At 37.6% G+C, this 24270-nt stretch overlaps 1 protein-coding gene and 1 pseudogene across 2 annotated transcripts in view; both read right to left on the bottom strand.

Moving 5' to 3' along the window:
* Window positions 1–312: 312 nt before the first annotated feature.
* Window positions 313–24270, bottom strand: part of SLAIN2 (SLAIN motif family member 2) — a 78220-nt gene continuing 54262 nt past the window's right edge. For both annotated transcript variants that reach the window (XM_517308.8, XM_009447948.5), the window contains 2 exons: window positions 4880–5198; window positions 313–3312 (listed from right to left, as the gene is read on the bottom strand). In XM_517308.8, coding sequence (XP_517308.3) covers window positions 3246–3312; window positions 4880–5198 — 386 coding nt within the window. In that variant the 3' untranslated portion in view covers window positions 313–3245. The remainder of the gene's footprint in view (window positions 3313–4879; window positions 5199–24270) is intronic.
* Window positions 10915–11371, bottom strand: LOC134809797 (U6 snRNA-associated Sm-like protein LSm2; annotated as a pseudogene).

Here is a 24270-nt window from a genome sequence, read left to right on the forward strand (position 1 = left end):
TAGGCAAATGCTAGCTTTTTAAAACTAGGTATCAATTCACAGCAGGTAAAAAAGTTCCAAGAACAAATCAATTTAGAGTAAACTATAAATTTCCTTCAAGTAAAATCCACATATGAAATAACTCTGACGGAGAAAATATAAGGCATAATCCAACCCCATGAAGACTAAATCTGAAAGGGCAATATGATTTGGGTTTCTGTGGTTAAAGAAAAACTCAACTGAGTAATTTATTAAAACCAAGTGTAGGCAACTGAGAGGAAAAAAGCAATCTTACCATATCCAGAGATTAATTAAACACTTAAAGAATATAAATTTAATAATAAACATTATGGTCAGGCTGTTTATTAAGGAGGCAACCACATATACAAGTTCGGCTATAGAAATGTTTGCAAATCAAATGTCATGTGACCTTAAAGGACCATGCTTAACGTCAAAAATGGACACCTGTACATTCAATAAAAAGTTAATTTAAACATACATAGTCTAGATCATTCTAGAGTTATACAAACATCTGGGGCCACATATGTATCTAATTTTCTTTCAAAAAAACTTTTTTTTTTTAAATAAAAGTGATGTATTGAGATAATTTTAAAAAGTATCTGACAATTATGAATGGTCCCCAGTTTTACAAAATGTGATTTCCAGGATACGAAACTGAAAAAAAGTCAACTCTTCAGAGAGTGTTTTATATTGTACAAACAAGTTTTGTAGAAAAATGATCCAGCAAATGCTTGAGTTAAGAATATTTATATTTTTTCCAATTCTTTACACTTTTATTAACACACTTACAAAAAATAACATTCAAACACTGAGAAAATTAAATAACTTTGGAAGCAGAGCTCATTGTTTTCTGCTTACATATAAGTGACAATTCTGGGCTGTTGGCACAAAATAATCAACATTCATAAAACCCTTACTACTGTATATCAAACATAAGTTAAAATCATAGGCACTAGTTTATCAAATCCACATTTCTTCTGTAAGACTAACCACAGTAAATCCTTAGATTTTCCCAAACAGAAAAATTGCGATATACAAAGGCTTTCTAGTAAAAAGGCAATTTTTCTCTTTAAGAAACTAAAAGTCAACAGTCTGTGGTAGTACAACAGCAGGTAAAATAATACTTTACCAAACTCAGATCAAAAATACGTTTTAACAAGTGATGAAATATTTTAATAAAAAAAAATAGACATTTTTTTCTGATGCAGCCATTTAAAAACAAAGTAAAATAACCTGAATACTCCTTTTGAAACTGATTATCTAACTTAAAAAATGTAATGTGTTTCATAATAGGTAAAATTCCTTTTAATTATTAGATTGCAGCATATATATTTTTTGAAATGTTGCACTGAAAACTGAGACTTGTTCTGTTTTGTACGTGGTTTTTAAAAGAGACAGTAGCTACTTCTTTCTTTTACTTACTTAGACATGAGATACCCCCCTCCCAAAAGAAGATGCTTTATCTTCCTCTGAAAAGCAACATTTTTTAGTTCATTATCATGTAGAATTCTGGCGCCATCCTTTCCTGACCCACCCCATCACCCTCAAATTCAAGGATAAAGTTTCTTCCTTGCATTATACACCAAATACATAGTACTGGCAGTTTAAATCTCCAGCTGCTTGTGCTAAATGAATGACTCTCTACTGGTCAAGCTGACAGACTACCATGGTGTCAGTCATGACAGAATGGAGGTCCTGGTTTTAAGTTTTTATCATCAACCTATCAACCTTAATGCTGTCCAGAATATCAAGCCTTCTATTTCTCTCTCCCAATTTCTTTTGCCAACTTACGGAATGTCTTTGATTAACAGGAAATGAACTTATGTTCAAATCTCTAAAAGCTTTTAGATGACCTAAGTGACAATATCTTAGAGCTGTTCAAATTAAGTATTTAAAAACAGACCTCATAATAAAAAATGAGAGGCCTGCTACAGAAGGAAGTTTTACTCTGGTAAAAGTCTGATAAAATTGAAATAGCCGATTTCAAGGATATATTAAGAGCCATTAGAGAGCAAGTATCAGGTTAGGGTCATACGTAGTAGGGTTTTTTTTACCAAAAATGCAAAAATTGATGTAAGGCAGAATCTAAGTCAAAAGGAAAAGAATTTTCAATAGATGTTTTATACAGTTACTCAGTTTAAAGTGGATCAACTTAAGTAGGATTTAGCAGGCTATATTTTCCTACCACATAATAGACCGTTATGCCATGTAATAGCAACAATACAACTGTCATCACCAGAGATTTTGTAGGTTAAGTGCATAGATTTTTTTCCCCCTCTCTTTCTCATGGTATGGTTTTGTTCCAGGTTGCAAGCACCGAGGTGGTGTTGTATCAAGAATAAAGACACACACTACTTGTTCTTTCCTATCATGAAAACCTGCTAATAGAAACAAGATCTCTTAGTTCTGTAAAGATAACAGCATGTGAAGAAGTTGGCTTCAATAGCAAAGGCCATCTTTCCTGAGCCAGGAATTATAAAGTTCAGAAAGATTGTACAACTGATATTAAGCCCTTTTGGCAATCAAAACAAACACACACAAGTTTGATGTGTCAATGCAACATGATGGATACATGCTGTAACACTATCTGGTGGTGGTGACATGTGAGCTACATCCAAAACTTAAGATTAAATGACAATTTTTCTAATGAATCTGCAAAAATCATTTCTGAAATTCTGCTAAATTTAGGAATGTTTTAATCTCTAGCCCAGGTTTCTTTCCTCCCACCCCTTAATCTCAATCTGTAGTTTCCTGGTGTACTAGTGAAACACTTTAGATAATTAGTCAGAATATTAGTTCTCATTGACACAAATATTTATTGATACTATTTATACAGTAAATTAGGTTGAATGTGAAGTTTTGGATAGCCTGAATTCACCATTTTCTTGTGCACAAATGGGCATTTTTCTCATTTACAAATGGGCATTTCTCTTTGGCATTCATTAAGTATTTGCCCAGATATTGGCCTCTGTCAAATATTTTTTAAAAATCAACCTAGTTTCTATTAAACAAAACTAAAAGTGATTCTATGGAGAGTGACTGTATGATTACCAAACATCTGATGTTAAATGTCATTAAAGTGCTGTTTGATGATCTCTGTCGGTTTGTGCTAATTAAGACAGAGAGGGCTGGGATTTTATAAACCCCAAGAGTCTTATCTGAACAGTCTGCATATAAAAGTTGTTTTTTAGCCTGGTGAAGGGTATCCATGAAGCCGTGGACTTCTGCATTCTTGTCTTTGCTGGTCAGTAACAGCCATCTTTCCAACTGTCATCTTTCATGCTACCATAGGTTTTAGGAGCTGGCAAGGATCTGTAATAAAGCAATTTTGTAATTAAAATTTGATAAATGTCTTTATGAAATAGTACCATACTATCTCACACATATATTAATTACTCTTCAGGTGGCATCACGATCCCATGAAGGCCGTACCAAGTCCTAAGCTCTAAACAGGTACTAGTACAACCTCCCTACACTCTGCATTTTCACAACTTCCAAGTTTTACTGGGCACCAGATGACTTCCCATTTTGTTAACATAGCTACTAGATAAAAGAAAGGAAAAGATGGTCTCACCTTTTCCAAGTACACAGATAACCAACCTTATCATTTACTTATTATTTTGAGAGGCAGAATGATGAATGTGATATTAGAAGCTCAGTGTCAGCATCACTAGAAAGGCAGTATGGGACAGTGATTAAAAGAGCTCCAAAGTCAGACATACTTGGAACTCATAGTTTTATTAGCTATGTGGCCTTAGGCAAATTACTTAATTCCATTAAATTTCAATATCCTCTTTTGAAAAATAGAAATAAGAATACCTACTCATTTAATATTATTATGAAGATTAAACAAAGCAAGCATTTACTTATTTAGAACAGTGATAAATATTTCCAGTTTAATTATATTTGACACCAAAGTTTACTGATGGTGGTAATCCCATTCTTGAAAGGTTACAGATGCATCATTCCCAACCTGTCTGATTCAGAATCATCTGAAGATTAAGCAAACAAACAACAAACAAACAAAAAAACCAGCATCTGTAATCCCAGCATTCTGGGAGGCTGAGGCAAGCAGATCACTTGAACTCAGGAGCTCCAGACAAGCCTGGGCAACATGGTAAAACCCCATCTCTACAAAAATTAGCCAGGCGTGGTGGTGCGCGCCTGTAGTCCCAGCTACAGGGGGTGCTGAGGTGACAGGATTGCTTGAGCCTGGGAGGTCAAGGCTGCAGTGAGCTGAGATTGCACCACTGCACTCCAGCCTGGGAGACAAAGCAAGACCCCATCTCAAAACAAAAACAAAACAAAAACAAAAACAAAACAAAAAACAACAACAAAATACCTAGCACACCCACAGATTCTGGGCCTTATACCAGATCTACTAAGTTAGACTCTCTGAAGGTAAAACTTACACCCTACATTTATATAAATCTCACAGATAATTCTGAATTATAGAATAAGGGTTTGAAAACCATGCTTATAGATTATACTCAGACTTGGTAGCTAGAAGTTTTATCTTAAATATCACTCTATATTCTAATATACCTTTATCATCTTTATTGAATATAATTCTATTCAAAATGAATGAATATCACAATCAAATTGAGAGGCTCTAACTATTTTTTTTCTAGGGGTCCTCTGAGATGCTTAATCACGTTAGGCAAGTGGACAAATTTAATCTGAACCAAACTGGTAAAAGTCCCAAATGAGGATTTCTTAAAAACAATGTAGTAAAGTTTTATTCAAATGGTACTAAAACTCTGGTGGGAATCCACCATGACTTTCTGTTTACTATCAAACATACGGATGAAGCTAATTCATTCCAGTCTATCCACTTTCAGGCACTCAAGAATGCTGAAACAGAACATCTGCCACTTACCTGCGAACAGGCTGTGCAAGTTTGCTGCGAGGCACTGGTATGCCCCCAGCAGAAGGGGCACTGGGTCTGGGCAAGCCACTTCTCATTGCAGTTGTCCCTGCAGGTCTGGTTAGAGTAGCGCTGTTGATATTGCTGGGAGGATTTGCTGAGACTGTGCTCTGAACCATAGGAGGCCCAGGTGAGGAGGTGGTTTGTGTGAGCTGTGTTATTTCTTGGCTACCAGGAGAACCAGAGCCATGGTTACTAAATGCTTTCACTGGTTGCCGAAGAGCCAAAGGAGATGGTGCTGCAGGGGAACGGAATTTGCCTGGAGAAGGTACTGTGGGATGGCAAAGAAAAACCAATTTTTGAGTGGAAATCTGTATATATGAAACCATTGCTTTAAATTACAACTGATGATTGGGCACTAGTACATGTGTATTCAGGAAACTTCACAGCAATGCAAACAATAAAAGCTATTCCTGGGCTACTAAAAGAAAAAAAGTAACTGTGAGTTCTAAATAACCAAGTACTTAGAGGATTACAACTGTCTTTGACAACAGTATTTTAAATAGGCCAGCTTGGAATCCATAACACCAGAAGAGAAAAGGCACTGCAGGATTCTGTCTCACTGCAGAAACTAATGTGGGCCACATATGAACAAACATTCTAGAGGTGAAAAACAGGTTGACTATCCAACTGTTGTCTAGAATTTGAAATGTATTTCCCCTGAAAAGAAACATTCATGTAAACATGTATCAAAGTATCTGGAGGCTCTATGTCCAAATCCCATATTACTGACACTGTAACTAAACATTTAGAAACTAAAAATCATTTTTAAAAAGTGCTTCCACTGCTGTGCTTCACAAAGCACAATATGATGAAAAAACAAACAAAAAGGCAGCTGGGCATGGTGACATGCACCCATAATCCCAACTACTCAAAACTGAGGCAGGAGAACTGCCTGAATCAGAGATGCAGAGGCTGCAGTGAGCCGAGATGATGCCACTGCACTCCGGCCTGGGTGACAGAGCAAGACTCTGCTTCAAAAAGAAAAAAGAAGATCAGGCGTGGTGACTCACACCTGTAATCCCAGCACTTTGGGAGTCCGAGGCGGGCGGATCACCTGAGGTCAGGAGTTCGGGACCTGCCTGGCCAACATGGTGAAAAACCCATCTCTACTAAAAATACAAAAATTAGTTGGGGGTGGTGGTGCATGCTTGTAGTCCCAGCTACTTGGGAGGCTGAGGCAGGAGAACTGCTTGAACCCAGGAGGCGGAGGTTGCAATAAGCGGGGATCGCGGTACTGCATTCCAGCCTGGGCGACAGAGCAAGACTCTGTCTCAAAAAAAAAAGGAAAACAGAAAAAAGCTTATGTCCACACAAAGACTTGACTACAACTTTGTAACAGCCAAAGACTGAAAAAAGCTCAAATGTCCATCAACAGGTGAATGGATAAACAATTTGTAGCATATCCACACAACACAATACCGCTCAGCAGTAAAAAGGAGTAAACTACTGATGTATAGAACAAAGATGAATATCAAAAATTTTGCTGAATGAAATGAGTGCCAGACACAAAACAGTCCCTGTGTACATACACACACACACACTGTAGAATGTTGTGTTATAAAGAAATTTGAGGAAAGTCATATCTAATTTATGGTAACAAGAAGCAGAACAAATGTTTGCTGGAGGTTGGGAGCAACCTTGGGAAATTCCACCAAATGTTTAAGAATGAACACAAATTCAACATAATCTCCGTCACAAAATAGGAAAGAACATGTCCCAATTCATTTTATGAAGCCAGTATTACTGAGATACCAAAACTAGAAAAGGACAGTATCAAAAAAGAAAACTTCGGATCAATATTGTTTACAAATATAGATGTAAAAATCCTTAAAAATATATTAGAAAATAGAATCCAGCAATATATAAATAGATTTATATGCCATGACTAAGGAGGATGTATTCCAAGATGCAAGGTTGGTTCAATATTTGAAAATCAATCAGTGTAATCCACAGTAACAGGATGAAGAAAAAAATCACAGAATTGTAACAGCGGACTCAAAAAAAGCATCTGACAAAATTCAACACAGTCATGAAAAAAGTTCTCCGAAAAACAGAAATAGGGAAAATTTCCTCAACCTCATAAAGAACATCTACAAAAACCCTACAGTTAACATTATACTTAATGAAGAAAGATTGAATGCATCTCCCCTAAGACCAGGAACAAGACAAGAACATACGCTCTTACCACTCATTCTAGCCAGTGCAATAAACAAGAAAAAAAAAAAAAAGAAGAGGGAGAAGGAAGGAGAAAGAAGGAGGAAGGAGGGAGGAAGAGGAGGAAGAGGAAGAGGAAGAAGAAGAAGAAATAATAAAAGGCACAGAGGTTAGAAACTGTCCCCATGATTGTCTACACAGAAAATCCCAATGAATCTACACACACACACACACACACACACTTCTAGAAATAATAAGTGAATTCAGTAAGGTCACAGAACTGGATAAAAATACAAACACTGACTATGTTTCTATATACCAGCAACGAACATTAGAAATCAAGATTAAAAATACCACACCAATTGCATTGCTTGAAAAGAAAACCACTTACATATAAATCTAATAAATCTCAGCCAATGTAAGTTTGCTGTGAAGAGCAAACGAGTAATAAATGTGTACATTGTTAGTAAAATGTAAAATATTAAACAAATTGTAAGGCATTCTTATCTGTGGCTTTCTTATCTAAAGAACAGGCCTCCTTTAGTCTGCTACACATGAATTTCCTAGATGGATATTCAACAATGCCACTCAGAACAGTCTCCTAGGCTTTCTCTATAAATTAACTCAAATGTAAATATTAAGTTATTACCCAAAATGTATTACCCAAATTGATATTGACAAGTTATAATTTCTCTTTACTCTTTTTGAATACCAAGAATTACACTCGAGTCAGGCATAATGTGAAGGAGATCTGCTCTGAGCAAAAATTAGAACTCTATTTATAAAAATGACATGACTAAGAATCCTAACCTTGGTGTCTAAGTTATCTCCAAATTAGGATGATGGGTAATAGAGAATTCGTATCTTAAAATATTTTTTCTTTTAATAAGTATTTAATAATTGTGTTAAGTTTGTTTTCTACTTAAGGTTTCTATAATCCAGGCATGCACTTAACCCTAAAATGAAAAAACTGAATAAATTATACATATCTTTTTAACTTGATATTCACTGAAAATAAAATGTTTTATAAAAATATATCCAACATGTACCTAGCAATACAAAAGTTAGATATTCCAAGTTGTCTTCACAGAGCAGTCTTCCTTCAAACTACAACTTCCCTTAGCTGCGTAATTTATAAAAACTATAAATGCCCAGTAAGTATATAGTAATAAAAATAAACACATTGCCAAAACACTGGTCATCATGACCAACAGGAAACATCATTTATTAAAACACATATGAATTCCATTATTAACAAATGAAGGACAAAAATATCTCCTTGTCAACGATCCCTTACTATACTGTCATATCATTTCAATTATTCAATGGTATCTACCCTATCAATGATAATCACAATTTACTGACACAAGTATTTAAAAATAAGTTCTGGCTGCTAAAGAACAAAAAGATGAATTAAATATGATTCTCTCACTACAGAATTAAAGAATCCTTGTAAAAAAAGTTATTACTGACCATGTACTCTAACCCTCTCACTTCATGGATAAGGGAAATTACCACAACCACAGAAGTCAACTGAGCAAACAGGAAAGTCAGGATGTCGTGTTGTAACTGAACTGAACCCAGGTCTCCAGATTCCCAGATCAGTATTCTTTACCAGGAACCAAAAGAGAAACATCTCTACTGTCATTATCAACATTTTTTTTTTTTGAGGCAGAGTCTCGCTCTATCACCCAGGATGGAGAACAGTGGCACAAACTTGGTTCACTGCAACCTCTGCCTCACAGGTTCAAGCGACTCTCGTGCCTCAGCCTCCCAAGTAGCTGGGACTACAGATGCAGGTCACCGGGTCTGGATAATTTGTTTTTTTTGGTAGAGACGGAGTTTTGCCATGATGGTCTGGCTGGTCTCAACCTCCTGGCCTCTCAAGTGATCTGCCCATCTCAGTCTTCCAAAATGCTGCGATTATAGGTGAGCCACCGTGTCTGGCCAAAGTGTCATTATCAACACTTTAATTTTCAACCAGACTCAGAAAGTTTATTTGTGGGGTTACTATCCTAGGCAGGTTTTATAAGGTATGACTCCAAAGCATATAAAAATGGCAATTGCTGACAAGTAACCATAAAAGAGAAAGACACAGAAACCTTTGATTTCTTCTTCCATTAACGTACATGACTATTATTTTGTAAGCATACAAAAATTGTTATTAGAAAAATTTATTAAATGTAAGATGCAGAAAATGCCCCGAAAATAGGACTTCAATACCTTTTCTTCCATAAATACAAAAAGATATATATGAATGCATAAGCTACCAGCAAACATTTACAGCTTAATCTTCCAATTTACTCTAAATAGAAAATAACTTTGGAACTGATCCTCTTCAAGATAATTGCCCCAACCTCAATAATGACTTTTAGAAATAAACTTTTTAAAAAGAAATATGTTTATTCAACTGAAAACCTTAGCCACCCTTTGGGTGCCAAAGCTGAGAGACAGAGAGAGAGAGAGAGGGAATGTGTATATGTATATGTGTGTGTGTGTGTGTGTGTGTGTTTGTATGTACATACACAAACATACATTACAGGAACTATTAAGATTCATTAGATATCTCCACCCTGGTAGGGGAAGTTTTTAACAAAATAGCCGCATTTCCAAAATTAGGGAATTGATTAGGTATCAAAATACATGATATCAAGATTTGAGAGACACGTTAGTTTTAGTACACAGTATATATAAACAGCTGTACATCTATACCTATATAACTTATTGTATTTTAGTTTAATAAATTAACATATAACTAACCTTAGAGTGTCTAGTGAGGAAAGCGGAAAAAATGTCAATGTCAAGATTAAGAAACATAATTATGAGGATTCTTGAAAGATGGTACCGGCATTGGTGTAATTTATGAATTTCCTCAACTCTCTCCATAAAAACATACAGAGCAACTAGGAAGGTCAAACCAAAACCCATTTACAATAGCTACAATAAAACCAGGTGATGGAGTATCTCCATGAGGCCCAAAATACAAGTGGGTAGGAAGAAGCCACTGACAACTACAAGACCATATGAATTATTAGCATCTGTGCAGAAGGAAGCAGAGGAATATCTCAATGTCCTGAAAATTCCAAAATAACCAACAAGTACTCATACAAAAAAATGCTGAACAGAAGCTGAACTGGGAAGGATCTGCATACTCCAATAGTGAGTAAGTACAAGAGGTCTACTGTAAGGTCTAAGAGGAACATGAGTGGCTATGAATTCTTAAAATTAACCAGCCAAATCCCTCTTCCAGGTAAAACTTCATGCTAAGGGGAAAAAAACTCAGAAGATAATCCAAATAGAGCAGAACAGGGACATTCCAGATAAAGGAAAATGAAGTCCAGATAAAAGCAGGGAAGAGTTCAAAATGCTGCTAGGACAACTGGATATCCACGTACAAAAGAATGAAGTTGGACCCCTACACTTCACACTATTAAAAAAATTAACTCAAAATGGATCACAGACCTAAGTGTAAGAGCTAACCCACAAAGTTCTTAGAAAAAAACATAGGAGTGTTTGTTTGTTTGTTTTTTGCATCGTAAATTTTATTCCTGATGTGGTACAGATTTCTTCCATCCCCAAAATGAATCACATGCTGCCCTGGAAAGACCTAGGAAACTCTCCCACCATCTCTAGGGAAGTAGTGAGAAAGAAAGATGCTGAGGACTAGGAAGGCTTTGAAATTTCCCAGCCTACTTATCCTCCCCTTCTCAACAGGGACAGCTGTTCCCTATTATCCCTCTCATCCAGTCATCCCTTAAACACACACACACACATACACACACACTCACTAGTTAAAACAACAATGACGAAAAAACACCAACGAAACACAATTGCTTCAAGTATTCACGGTCAGGGGTCCTAAGCTGGGACTTGGGGTTATGGGTCAGCAATGGAAGAGGGAAGGGAAGAGGAGGAGGAAGAGGAGGAGCCATCACTGTTTCTGCTATAGGGCTTCCTTCCTTGCTGCATTCTGCAGCAACTTTGTCGACCCTGTCTGCTGGCAACTGCACATTTTGGACCACTAAGCCCCGAATGAAGATGTGAGGGTATTTCTCAGGGTCTGTAACGCTGATGTTAGTTAATCTGATGTTGAGATACTGATCCACAGAATGCAGGGGTCCACAGATAAGCAGGTCATTCTTGAGTTCCAGGTTTACATCCTTGCCCATAGGGATTGAAAAAGGAATAGAAGAGCATGGTCCTGGTGCTGGTGCTGCAGGCCAGATGGGGAGGAGGGCAGGATACTGCAAGCGGAGCCGGACTTGGGGAAGGGAAGGGCTGCAGAAAGCTCCAAGTACCGAAGGGGAAAGCGCAGCGGATTCGTGTCTGGCAAGAGCAGGTGGGGTAGAGCAGAAGGAACAGGAGTAATGACTAGGGTTAGGCACTGATTTCTTATGACACTATAAGCATGACCCATAAGATCAAAAATTGATAAATGATACTTCATCAAAATTAAGAACTTTTGTGCTTCAAAGGATACCATAAAGAAAGTGAAGAATAAATCCACTGAGTAGGAGAAAATATTTACAAATCATGGATCTGATATGGGACTTGAATCCAGAATATATAAAGGAATGTGACTACTCAATTAAAAAAAAAAAACTAAAAAAACAGAGACAAAGAATTTGAATAGACATTTCTCCAAAGAAGATATACAAATGGCCAATAAGCACATGAAAAGATGCTCAACATTATTCATGCAAAATAAAAACCACAATGAGATTCCACTTTACAACACTTCACCAGGATCGCTAAAATAAAAGACAACAAGTGTTACTGAGGAGATGGAGAAACTGGAACCCTCATACAGTGCTGGTGACACTGTAAAATGTTGTAGCCACTCTGGAAAACAGTTTAGCAGATCCTTAATATGTTAAACATAAAGCTACCATATGATCCAGTAATTACACTAAGCATATAGTCAAGAGAACTAAAACATGTCTGTCCATGTAAACACTTGTACATGAATGTTCACAGCATTATTATTATTATTATTTTGAGATGGAGTCTTGCTCTGTCGTCCAGGCTGGAGTGCAATGGCACGATCTCAGCTCACTGCAACCTCTGCCTCCCAGGTTCAAGCAGTTCTCCTACCTCAGCCTTCCGGGTAGCTGAGGTTACAGGCGCCCACCACCACACCCAGCTAATTTTTGTACTTTTAGTAGAGACGAGGATTCACCATGTTGACCAGGCTGGTCTCAAACTCCTGACCTCAGGTGATCTGCCCACCTCGGCCTCCCAAAGTGCTGGGATTACAGGCATGAGCCACCGGGTCTGACCACAGGATTATTCACAATAGGCAAAAAGTGGAAACAACTCAAGTATCCACCAAGTGATGAATGGATAAACAAAATGTGCATCCACGCAATGGAATATTTGGCAATAAAAAGGAACAAAGTACAGTTATGTGTCACTTAACGATGGGGATATGTTCTGAGAAATGAATCGTTAGGCAAGTTTGTCCGTGTAGGAACATCTGAGTGTACTTATGCAAACCTAAGTGATTTAAGCTACTACACACCTAGGCTATATGGAATAGCTGATGGCAGGGTCGGGGGAGGTGGAGATGGTTAATGGATACCAAAAAAAAAAAATAGAGAAAGACCTACTATTTGATAGCACAACCAGGTGACTATAGTCAACAATAACTTAATTGTATATTCTAAAATACCTTAAAGAGTGTAATTGGATTGTCTGTAACACAAAGGATGAATGCTTGAGGGGATGGGGACCTGATTCTCTGTGATGTTATTATTTCACATTGATTGCCTGTATCAAAATATCTCATGTGCTCCATAAATACACACACCTACTATGTACACACAAAAAATTTTTTAAAATAGTCTATGGCTCCTAGGCTACAAACCAATACAGCATGCTACTGTACTGAATACTGTAGGCAACTGTAACACAACGGCATTTGCATATCCAAACATATCTAAACATAGAAAAAGTACAGTAAAAATGTTATAAAAGACAAAATATGGTACATCTGTATAGGGCACTTTGCATGAATGGAGCTTATAGAACTGAAGTTGAGTGAGTGGTAAGTGAATGTGAAAGTCTGCAGTAGGGTACACCCTACTGCAAACTTTATAAATACTACACATTTAAGCTACACTAAATTTATTTTTCTTCAATAATAAATTAACCTTAGCTTACTGTAACTATTTTAGTTTATAAGCTTTAACTTAAAAACTTGACTCTTTTGTAATAACACATAGCTTGTAACACAAACATGTTGTACAGCTGTCCAAAAATATTTTCTTTCTTTATATCCTTATTCTACAAGTGTTTTTTAATTTTAAATTTTTATTTATTTCACCTGAATTTTTTTTTTTTTTTTTTTTTTTTTTTTTTTTTGCTAAAAACGGACAGAAACACACACATACGCCTAAGCCTATACAGGGTTAGGATCATCAATATCACTATCTTCCACCTCCACATCTTGTCCTACTGGAAAGTCTATGATGTTACTAGGTGATAGAAATTGCCACCATCGTACACGCAATCCATTGTTGACTGAAATGTCGTGGTTTTTTTTTTTTGTTCGTTTTAGATTTTTTGAGATAGGGTTGTCTTGCTCTGTTGCCCAAGCTGGAAGTGGTGCGATCACACCTCACTGCAGCCTCAACCTCTTGAAACTCAAGCAATCCTCCAACCTCAGCCTCCTGAGTGGCTGGGACCACAGGTGTGTGCCACCATGCCTGGCTATTTTATTTTTTCTGATGTAGTCTCACTATGTTGCCCAGGCTGATCTCAAACTCATGGGCTCAAATGATCCTCCTACCTCAGCCGCCCAAAGTGCTGGCATTATAGGCATGAGCTACTGTGCCTGGCCCTGAAACTCTGTTATGCAGCAAATGACTATACTGATACATGCTACAGAATGACGAACTTAGAAAACATTATGCTAAGTAAAAGAAGCCAGTCACAAAAGATCATATATTGTATAATTCCATTTATATCCAATGTCCAACATAGGCAAATCTAGAGACAGAGAGGGTAGATGAGTGGGTGCCAGGGGCTGGAAGAAGTGAGGAATGAGGAGTTCTATTAATAAGTATGGGGTTTCTTATGGGGGTGATAAATATCTTCTAAAATAAGATAGTGGTAATGGTTTCTCCCTCTGTGAATATACTAAAAAACACCAAATAGTACACTTTAAGAAAGGGTAATTTTGAAAGTGGAGAGAGGGAATAAAGGAAAGAAATCTCAGAAAATAAGCAGCCATGTTTCTGAACACTTCCAAATACAAGAGAGAGAGCTATAGAACCATAAAATTAGTAAGTCTTAAATCAAGCTAAGTGATTAGAAAAATCAATTTCACGGAAAAATGAGCAAAAGAAAAGGACTGAAGTCAAATCACACATAAAGTTATTACAAGAAAAAAAAGAATTTAAATAAGGAGTAGAGTAACTCTTCTACAAGAAGTGAAATCTTACCAGAAATCATGGTAAGAAATCATACACACAAAGATGAAATTATCTATTATTTCACATTTTAAAAACATTTTAATATTGCTACAAGATACGGAAGAATAGCATAAATCAGAGTGAGAAACACTCGGAAATGAGCTGATGGAACTCAGGAAGGAATTAGCTATAAAATGAATCATTTTAAGAAGAAGACTAAGGAGAAACATAAGAGTCAATATACACAATACATAATGTAAGAGAAACAGACAATGAAAACAAACTTTTAGAAGAAAAAAAATAATTCAAGAGAAGGCAACAAATATTAGAAACAAGAAACGAACCTCGAACATGCATACAACAGGAGTTCCCACAAAAAAAGAAAACCAAAGCAAGAGAACAGAATATAAAAAACTATAATTCAATAAAACTTTTCTGAAAAACAAAGTTTGCTACTCTATAATGAAAGAACATACCCCGAATCTGGGAAAATCAGCTCAGAATGATCAATACTAAGACATATTCTAGTAAATTATTATAAAGAAAAAGAAAATATCCATTGTACATCCAGATAAAAAGACCAAATGATTATAACAGAAACAATTCTTTATTCCTGCAGAAGGTGGAGTAATACATTTAAGTTAAAGAAAAAGTGAGCCAAAGATTTCATATCTAGACAATTACTTTCAAGTATGAAAACAAGAGATAAGTTATCATCAACATGCAAAAATTGAAAGAATGAATACTGTTCTCATAATTCCTTAAGGAATCTATTACAGAATAAGCTTCAGACAAGAAAAATGACTGATGAGACAATGACATATAAACTGGCATTAGGCATCAAACATGTATTTAAACGGAGAGCCTAAACTAAATGAGGTACGTGAAGGAGAAAATAGTATGTAACAGGTATCTGACAATGTGGATATAGCTTAACTTAAAAAAAAAAAAAAGAGAGAGAGAGCATAACCAAAAGTTGTAAAAACTGTTTTCAGTAAACATATTGTATGTTACACTAATGTTATTCCAAGAACACTTTATGTGAAATATGGGACAAAACAAATTATTATGATATTCTAATTCTATGTGTTGCTAAGAAATAAGATTCTCAGGATGAGAGAATGCTAAAGGAGGTTAAATAATTGCCCACAAGCTCTGCATTTAATATTAAAAAAATATACAAACACAAACCTACACATTTCCTAGCTCTAGTAACTAAAAAGACCTGGAAACAATGACCAACCCAGTAGCAATAAGTATAGCTAAACACACAGATTTTGGTCTTGAAATACCATTGCCTACCAAAAGCAAGCAGGACTTTTTGGAGAAATGCCTGACTCCAGGTCTCTGGCAAGAAATGTACAAGACCAGCCAATCTTGTCATACCAGTTAGCAAGACGGTATCAAAGACTACTAGAGTTGTGTCAAAAAGACTTGGAATCCAACTTGTAGAGGCTTCCAGCAAAGTTGGAAAAACATCTAGAATGACCTGAAATGTATTAAAAAATACGTTTAAATCTGTAATTTCATAATGAAAAACATTTTTTAAAACTGGCCACCTTTGGAAGGTGCCACGTTGCCATTTTTTAATTTTGTAAACTAGTAAATAAAGGGAAAGAACAAATATTTGGTCTGAATTTCCTAAAGAAACTACCACTGGGTGACCAAATAAGGAAAAAATTCTCTTTATACAGTATTTTGACAAATAAAAAAAGGAACACGGGAATTAAAATTCCCAATTCTGTAATAACTAATGAATTACGAATCTAGGCATTACACATCAATGACTGCTAACATCATGAAAAGAGGAAACCCCACTTTATGCACCTTTGGATAAAGAAGCACTACTACCTATGCAAAAAAAAAATAGTTTTGCAAAAAATAGCAAAACAATTTAATTAATTGCCTAGATCCAACTATCACCTTATAGAAAATACAAGGGAACTTGCTAAACAAAGCCATGAAAAAGTAATCAGCACAGTTCAGCCTGTAAGAACCTCTGCAGAACAAATGATCTGGTGGTTTCTTCTAAGAAACAAACAACGAGAGAGAGAGAGAGAAAAGAAATGGAAGAAAGCGATAAACTAAGAGAAACTTAAAAAGACATATCAAAAAGGCAAAACTAGTTTCAAAACTTGGATGATAAAACTATACAAAAAAGGAAGTGACTGCTATGAAAGTTCAGAAGAGTAGATACTTTTTGGGGAGGGGTCAAGAGAGGGTTGTGTTTGGAAGCAGACAGGTGGACGATGTCAGAGTTCTAGTCTGACATCGTCAGACTAGTTCATAGTCAGGAGACTAGAACTAGCCAAGTTCTAGTCTCCTGATATGGATGGTAAGGGCGTTTGCCGTATAAGAATTAATTAAACTGTGCATTGGTTTTCTGATTTTGTGTTTTATTTAAAAATAGCAAAGTTTAAAAACAGATTTATAAACCAGAAATCATTATAAATTTATTAATCCCTAAATTATTAGAAAAATGCAATACAGTCTATGAAAGAACAAGTAAAGTCCTACAACATCAAGATATGGAGAGAAATACTTTAACAAAGTTTATGTATAAGTGGAGGGGAAACTAGAGAGGATTTCAAGAGGTATACTAAGCTGCAGTTATACTATTGGAAAAAATGTTTCACGGCAGCAGCATTTTGACTCATCTATAAACATGTGGGCCAGGGAACAATAAAAATATAATGAGGTTGATTGGATACAGGTGACCTTTAAAGAGTTTTGACCTAGGACTTTCTCAGCAAAGGAAATTGACAGCTGTAATCAAGATTTAACTACAGAGAAAGACAAAGGCCTTAGAAAGCCATAAAAACATTATTAAGTCTAAATGTAAAATAAAACCTATAATGTTATCATTCCAAAACTGGCATGAAATGGTCTAACAGGAATGTGTGTTTGGAGGGAACCTCAAGAACAGCCTCCATGCTCTTTCTTCTCTCATTCTCCAAATTTTACATATCAAAATCATAGGAGGGGAAACAACTCCTATCATTTTAATTGTTTCTAAGAAGTCTGTGTATGTCAGAAGCTAGTTTTGAACACGACTGTAAGAGGAGAAAGCAAAGAGGGGCTAGAATAGAGAAGCAAAGAGGAAAGGATATAATGAGTGTATCTTGTTTCTGATACAGATTCAATAAATACTTGTCAGCTGATAGAAAAGAGAAGACAATTTTAAATTTTGAATCCTAGGTAATCACAAAATTCTTTCATTCTCCATTTTCAGGTAGTCTAATATCAAAAGGCATTTTAAAATCTAATCATTAGAAATGCAAAAGTCGGAGGGTGGGCCAAGATGGTCAACTGGAAGTAGCAGTGGTCTGCAGCTCTCACAGAGAGGAATGAAAAGAAGAAAGAAAGAGTGAGTTCATTCTGCACCTTGAACTGAGGTATCCAGGTTCTCGCACTGGGACTGACTAGGCGAACAGCTTGACCCCATGGAGAAAGAGGAAAAGAAGCAGGGTGAGGCAATGGCCCACTTGGATGCAGCATGGAGCCAGGAGAGCCCCCATCGCCAGCCAAGAAAGGTGGTGAGTGATTGTGCAACCCTGCCCTGACTTGGGAAACCACGCTTCTCCCACGGATCTTTGCAACCCACAGATCAAGAGATTCCCTCACAAGCCCACGCCACCATAGCCTAGGATCCAAAGCACAAAGCTGTGTGGCGTCTCCGCAGAATGGCCACTCAGGCACTCACGGAGACCCAGTAGTTTTGCATACTCCAGTTCCAGGAATTCATGCAAGGCAGGAGATCCCTCCATGCATTACCCTAGGAAGGGGGCTGAATCCAAGGAACCAGGCAGCAGTGTTTTCTGGGCTCCATTCCCACGGCACCTCACAAGACCTACTGGCTTGGAATTCCAGCCAGCCAGTGGTAGCAGGCTGGAGACTGCCTGACACAGACCGAACTCCTGGGAGGAAGGGTGGCCGCCATCTCTGTGGTTGGAGTCAGCTGTGCTAGCCTGCTGGCTCTGGAAAGTCCAGATGGTCCAGACCAGGAGTTCCCCACAATGCAGCACAGCTGCTGTGCCAGATTGTGGCCAGACTGCTTCTTTAGGTAGGACCCTGATCCATCCCTCCTCACTCGGCAAGGCCTCCCTGTGAGAATTTCAGCAACTCCAGCCAGGGTTATACGAACAGAACTCTGATGATGGAGCCCCTGGAGGAGGAGCGACCGCTGTCTCTGTGGTTCAGCCAACAGCCTTTCCAGCCTGCTGGCTCTGGAGAGTCAGAGCAGTCTGGACAAAAGGGGATCCCCCCAGAGCACCACACCTGCTCCACAAAAGGGCAGCCAGACGTCTTCTGTAAGTGGGACCCTGATCCCATTCCTCCCGACTGCCTGAGACCTCCCAACAGGGATCTCCAGATACCTCATAAAGGAGAGTTCGGGCCAGCATCAGGTCAGTGTCCCCCTGGGACGGAGCTCCCAGAGGAAGGGACAGGCTGCCATCTTTGCTGTTCTGCAGCCTTCACTGGTGATACCTCCAGATGCAGGAGGGACTGAGGTGACTAGGGTCTGGAATGGACCCCCAGAAAACCATAGCAGCCCTATGGAAGAAGGGCCTGACTGTTAAAAACAGAAAGCAACGACAACATCAACAAAAAGGACCGCACAAAAGCCCCATTCAAAGGTCAGCAACCTCAAAGATCAAAGGTAGATAAGCCCACAAAGATGAAAAAGAATCAATGCAAAAACACTGAAAACTCAAAAAGCCAGAATTTGTATTCTCCTCCAAATGACCACATCTCTCCGGCAAGGGCACAGAACTGGGCTGAGGCTGAGACAGCTGAATTGACAGAAGTAGGGTTCTGAACTTTGCTGAGCCCAATGCAAAGAAGCTAAGAATCATGATAAAACAATACCGGAGCTGACAACCAGAATAGCTAGTTTAGAGAGGAACATAACTGACCTGATGGAGCTGAAAAACACAACATGAGAACTTCACAATGCAATAACAAGTATCAACAGCAGAACAGACCAAGCGGAGGAAAGAATCTCAGAGTCTGAAGACTATTTTCTGAAATAAGACGGGCAGAAAAGAATAGAGAAAAAGGAATGAACAAATATGGGATTATGTAAAAAGGCCAAACCGATGAATGATTGGGGTACCTGAAAGAGATGGGGAGAACAGAATCAAGTTGGAATGCATACTTCAGGATATCATCCAGGAAAACTTCCCCAACCTAGCAAGACAAGGTCAATAATCAAATTCAGGAAATCCAGAGAACCCTAGTAAGATACTCCGCAAGAGGACCAACCCAAAGACACATAATCATCAGATTCTCCAAGGTCGAAATTAAGGAAAAAAAAAAAAAAAATTAAGGGCAGCCAGAGACAAAGGCCAGGTCACCTACAAAGGAAAGCCCATCAGACTAACAGAGGACCTCTCAGCATAAACACTACAAAGCCAGAAGAGATTGGGGGGTCAACATTCAACATTCTTTAAGAAAAGAATTTCTAACCCAGAATTTCATATCTGGCTAAACCAAGCTGCGTAAGTGAAGGAGAAATAAGATCCTTTTCAGAAAAGCAAATGCTGAGGGAATTCATCACCACCAGGTCTGCCTTGCAAGAGCTCCTGAAGGAAGCACTAAATATGGAAAGGAAAAACCGTTACCAGCCACTACAAAAACACACTGAAGTACACAGACCAGTGATCCTGTAAAGTAACCACATAAACAAGTCTGCAAAATAACGAGCTAACATCATGACAGGATCAAATTCACACATAACAATATTAACTTTAAATGTAAATGGGCTAAATGCCTCAATTAAAAGACACAGAGTGGCAAGCTGGATAAAGAGTCAAGACCCATGCTGTCTTCAAGCGACCCATCTCACATGCAAAGACACATACAGGCTGAAAATAAAGGGATGAAGGAAAATTTGCCAAGCAAATGGAAAACAGAAAAAAGCAGGGGTCGCAATCCTACTTTCTGACAAAACAGACTTTAAACCAACAAAGATCAAAAAAGACAAAGAAGGGCATTACATATGGTAAAGGGTTTTTAATTCAACAAGAAGAGCTAACTATCCTAAGTATATATGTAACCCAATACAGGAGCACCCAGATTCATAAAGCAAGTTCTTAGAGACCTACAAAGAGACTTAGACTCCCACAAAATAATAGTGAGAGATTTTAACACCCCTCTGACAATATTAGACAGAACATCGAGACAGAAAATTAACAAAGATATTAGGACCTGAACCCAGCTCTGGATTAAGTAGACCTGATAGATGTCTACAAAACTCCCCACACAAAAACAACAGAATATACGTTCTTCTGATCACCACACAACACTTACTCTAAAATTGATCATGTAATAGTCCTCAGCAAATGCAAAAGAACTGAAAACATAACAGTCTCTCAGACCACAGCACAATCAAATTAAAACTCAAGATTAAGAAATCCACTCAAAACCACACAACTACATGGAAAGTGAACAACCTGTTCCTGAAAGACTCTTGGGTAAATAATGAAATTAAGGCAAAAATCAAGACTTTCTCTGAAACTAATCAGAACAAAGAGACAACATATTAGAATCTCTAGGATGCAGCTAAGGCAATGTTAAGAGGGAAATTTACGGCACTAAATGCTGACATCACAAAGCTAGAAAGATCTCAAATCAACAACCTAACACGACAACTAAAAGAACTAGAGAACCAAGAGCAAACAAACTCCAAAGCTAGCAGAAGAACTGAAGGAGATAGAGACAAGAAAAACCCTTAAACAAACAAACAAACAAACAAACAAAAAAACGAATTTAGAAGCTTTTTTTTAATTAATAAAATAGACTACTACCTAGAATAATAAAGAAGAAAAGGGACCAGGCACAGTGGCTCACGCCTGTAATCCCAACATTCTGTGAGGCCAAGGCGGGCGATCACTTGAGGACAGGAGTTCAAGACAAGTGTGGCCAACATAGTGAAACCCCGTCTCTACTAAAAATACAAACAAATTAGCTAGGCGTGGTGGCACATGCCTGTAATCCCAGCTATTTGGGTAGCTGAGGCATGAGAACTGTTTGAACCCAGGAAGCAGAGGAGCTTGCAGTGAGCCAAGATTGTGCCACTGCACTACAGCCTGGGCGACAGAGCAAGACTCTGTCTCAAAAAAAAAAAAAAAAAAAAAAGAAGACTCAAATAGACACAATCAGAAATTATAAGGAGAATATCACCAGTGACCCAAGAGAAATACAAACAACCATCAGATAATACTATAAACACCTCTATGTACATAAACTAGAAAATCTAGAAGAAATAGATAAATTCCTGGACACATACACCCTCCCAAGACTGAACCAGGAAGAAACTGAATCCCTGAATAAACCAATAATGAGTTCTGAAATTGAGGAGGTAATAAATAGCCTGTCAATCAATGAAAAGCCCAATACCAGACAGATTCACAGCTGAATTCTACCAGAGGTACAAAGAATGGCTGGTACAATTTCTACTGAAACTATTCCAAACAATTGAAAAGGAGAGACACCTCTCTAACTCATTTTATGAGGCCAGCAACATCCTGATACCAAAACCTAGCAAAGATACAACAAAAAAGAAAACATCAGGCCAATATCCCTGATGAATGTTGATGCAAAAATCCTCAATATAATACTGGCAAACTGAACCCAGCAGCACTTCAAAAAGCTTATCCACCAAGATCCAGTTGGCTTTATCCTCGGGATGCAAGGTTGGTTCAACATACGCAAATCAATAAATGTAATTCATCACATAAACAGAACTAAAGACAAAAACCACATGATTATCTCAATAGACACAGAAAAGGTCTTCAATAAAATTCAACATCCCCTCACGTTAAAAACTCTCAATATACTATGTATTGAAGGAAATACCTCAAAATAAAAAGAGACACATACGACAAACCCACAGCCAATATCATACTGAATGGGCAAAAGCTTGAAACATTCCCTTTGAAAAGCAGCACAAGACCACGATGCTCTCTCCCACCACTCCTATTCAACATAGTTTTGGAAGGTCTGGTCAGGGCAATCAGGCAAGAGAAAAAAATAAAGCATATTCAAAGAGGAAGAGAGGAAGTCAAATTATCTTTGTTTGCAGATGACATTATTCTATATCCAGAAAACCCCATCATTTCAGCTCAATAGCTTCTTAAGCTGATAAGCAACTTCAGCCAAGTCCCAAGATACAAAATCAATGTGCAAAAATCACTAGCATTCCTATACACCAAAAACAGGCAAGTGGAGGGCCAAATCATGAATGGTCTCCCATTCACAATGCTACAAAAAGAATAAAATACCTAGGAATACAGCTAACAAGGGAAATGAAAGACCTCTTCAAGGAAAACCACAAACCACTGCTTAAGGAAATCAGAGAGGAAACAAACAAATGGAAAAACATTCCATGCTCATGGATAGGAAGAATCAATATCATAATATCATGAAAATGGCCATACTGCCTGAAGTAATTTATGGATTCAATGCTATTCCCATTAAACTACCACTGACATTCTTTACAGAATTAGAAAAAAACTATTTTAAAATTCATATGGAACCAAAAAAGAGCCCCAATAGCCAAGACAATCCTAAGCAAAAAGAACAACGCTGGAAGCATCATGCTACCTGACTTCAAACTATACCACAAGGCTACAGTTACCAAAACGGCATAGTACTGGTACAAGAACAGACAAATGGACCAATGGAACAGAAGGGAGAACTCAGAAATAAGACTGCACATCTACAGCCATCAGATCTTTGACAAACCTGACAAAAACAAGCAATGGGGAAAGGATTCCCTATTTAATAAATGGTGCTAGGAGAACAGGCTAGCCATATGCAGAAAATTGAAACTAGACCCCTTCCTTACACCTTATAAAAAATTTACTCAAGATGGATTAAAGACTTTAATGTAAAACCCCAAACTATAAAAACCCTAGAAGAAAACCTAGGCAATACCATTCAGGACACAGGCATGGGCAAAGGTTGCATGATGAAAATGCCAAAAGCAATTGCAACAAACGCAAAAACTGACAAATGGGATCTAATTAAACTAAAAAGCTTCTGCACAGCAAAAGAAACTATCATCAGAGTGAACAGGCAACCTACAGAATGGGAGAAAATTTTTGCAATCTATCCATCTGACAAAGGTCTACTATCCAGAGTCTACAAGGAACTGAAACAAATTTACAAGAAAAAAACAAACAACCCTATTAAAAAGTAGGCAAAGAACATAAACAGACACTTCTCAAAATAAGACATTCATGGGGCCAACAAACATGAAAAAAAGCGCATCACCACTGATCATTAGGGAAATGCAAATCAAAACCACAATGAGATACCATCTCACACCAGTCAGAATGGCAAGAAACAACAGATGCTGGCTGGCGAGGCTGTGGAGAAAAAGGAACACTTACACTGCTGGTGGGAGTGTAAATTAGTTCAACCACTGTGGAAGACAGCATGGTGATTCCTCAAAGATCTAAAAGCAGAAATACCTCTTGACCCAGCAATCCCATTACTGGGTATATGTTCAAAGGAATATAAATCATTCTATTATAAAGATGTATGCACGCATGTGTATGTTCACTGCGGCACTATTCACAACAGCAAAGACATGCAATCAACCCAAATACCCATCAATGGCAGACTGGATAAAGAAAATGTGGTACATATACACCATGGAATACTATGCAGCCATAAGAAAGAAAGAGTTCATGTCCTTTGCAGGGACATAGATGGAGTTGGAAGACATTATTCTCAATAAACTAATGCAGGAACAGAAAACCA

This window comes from Pan troglodytes, chromosome 3 (assembly GCF_028858775.2).
Source record: "Pan troglodytes isolate AG18354 chromosome 3, NHGRI_mPanTro3-v2.0_pri, whole genome shotgun sequence".
NCBI lineage: Eukaryota > Metazoa > Chordata > Mammalia > Primates > Hominidae > Pan > Pan troglodytes.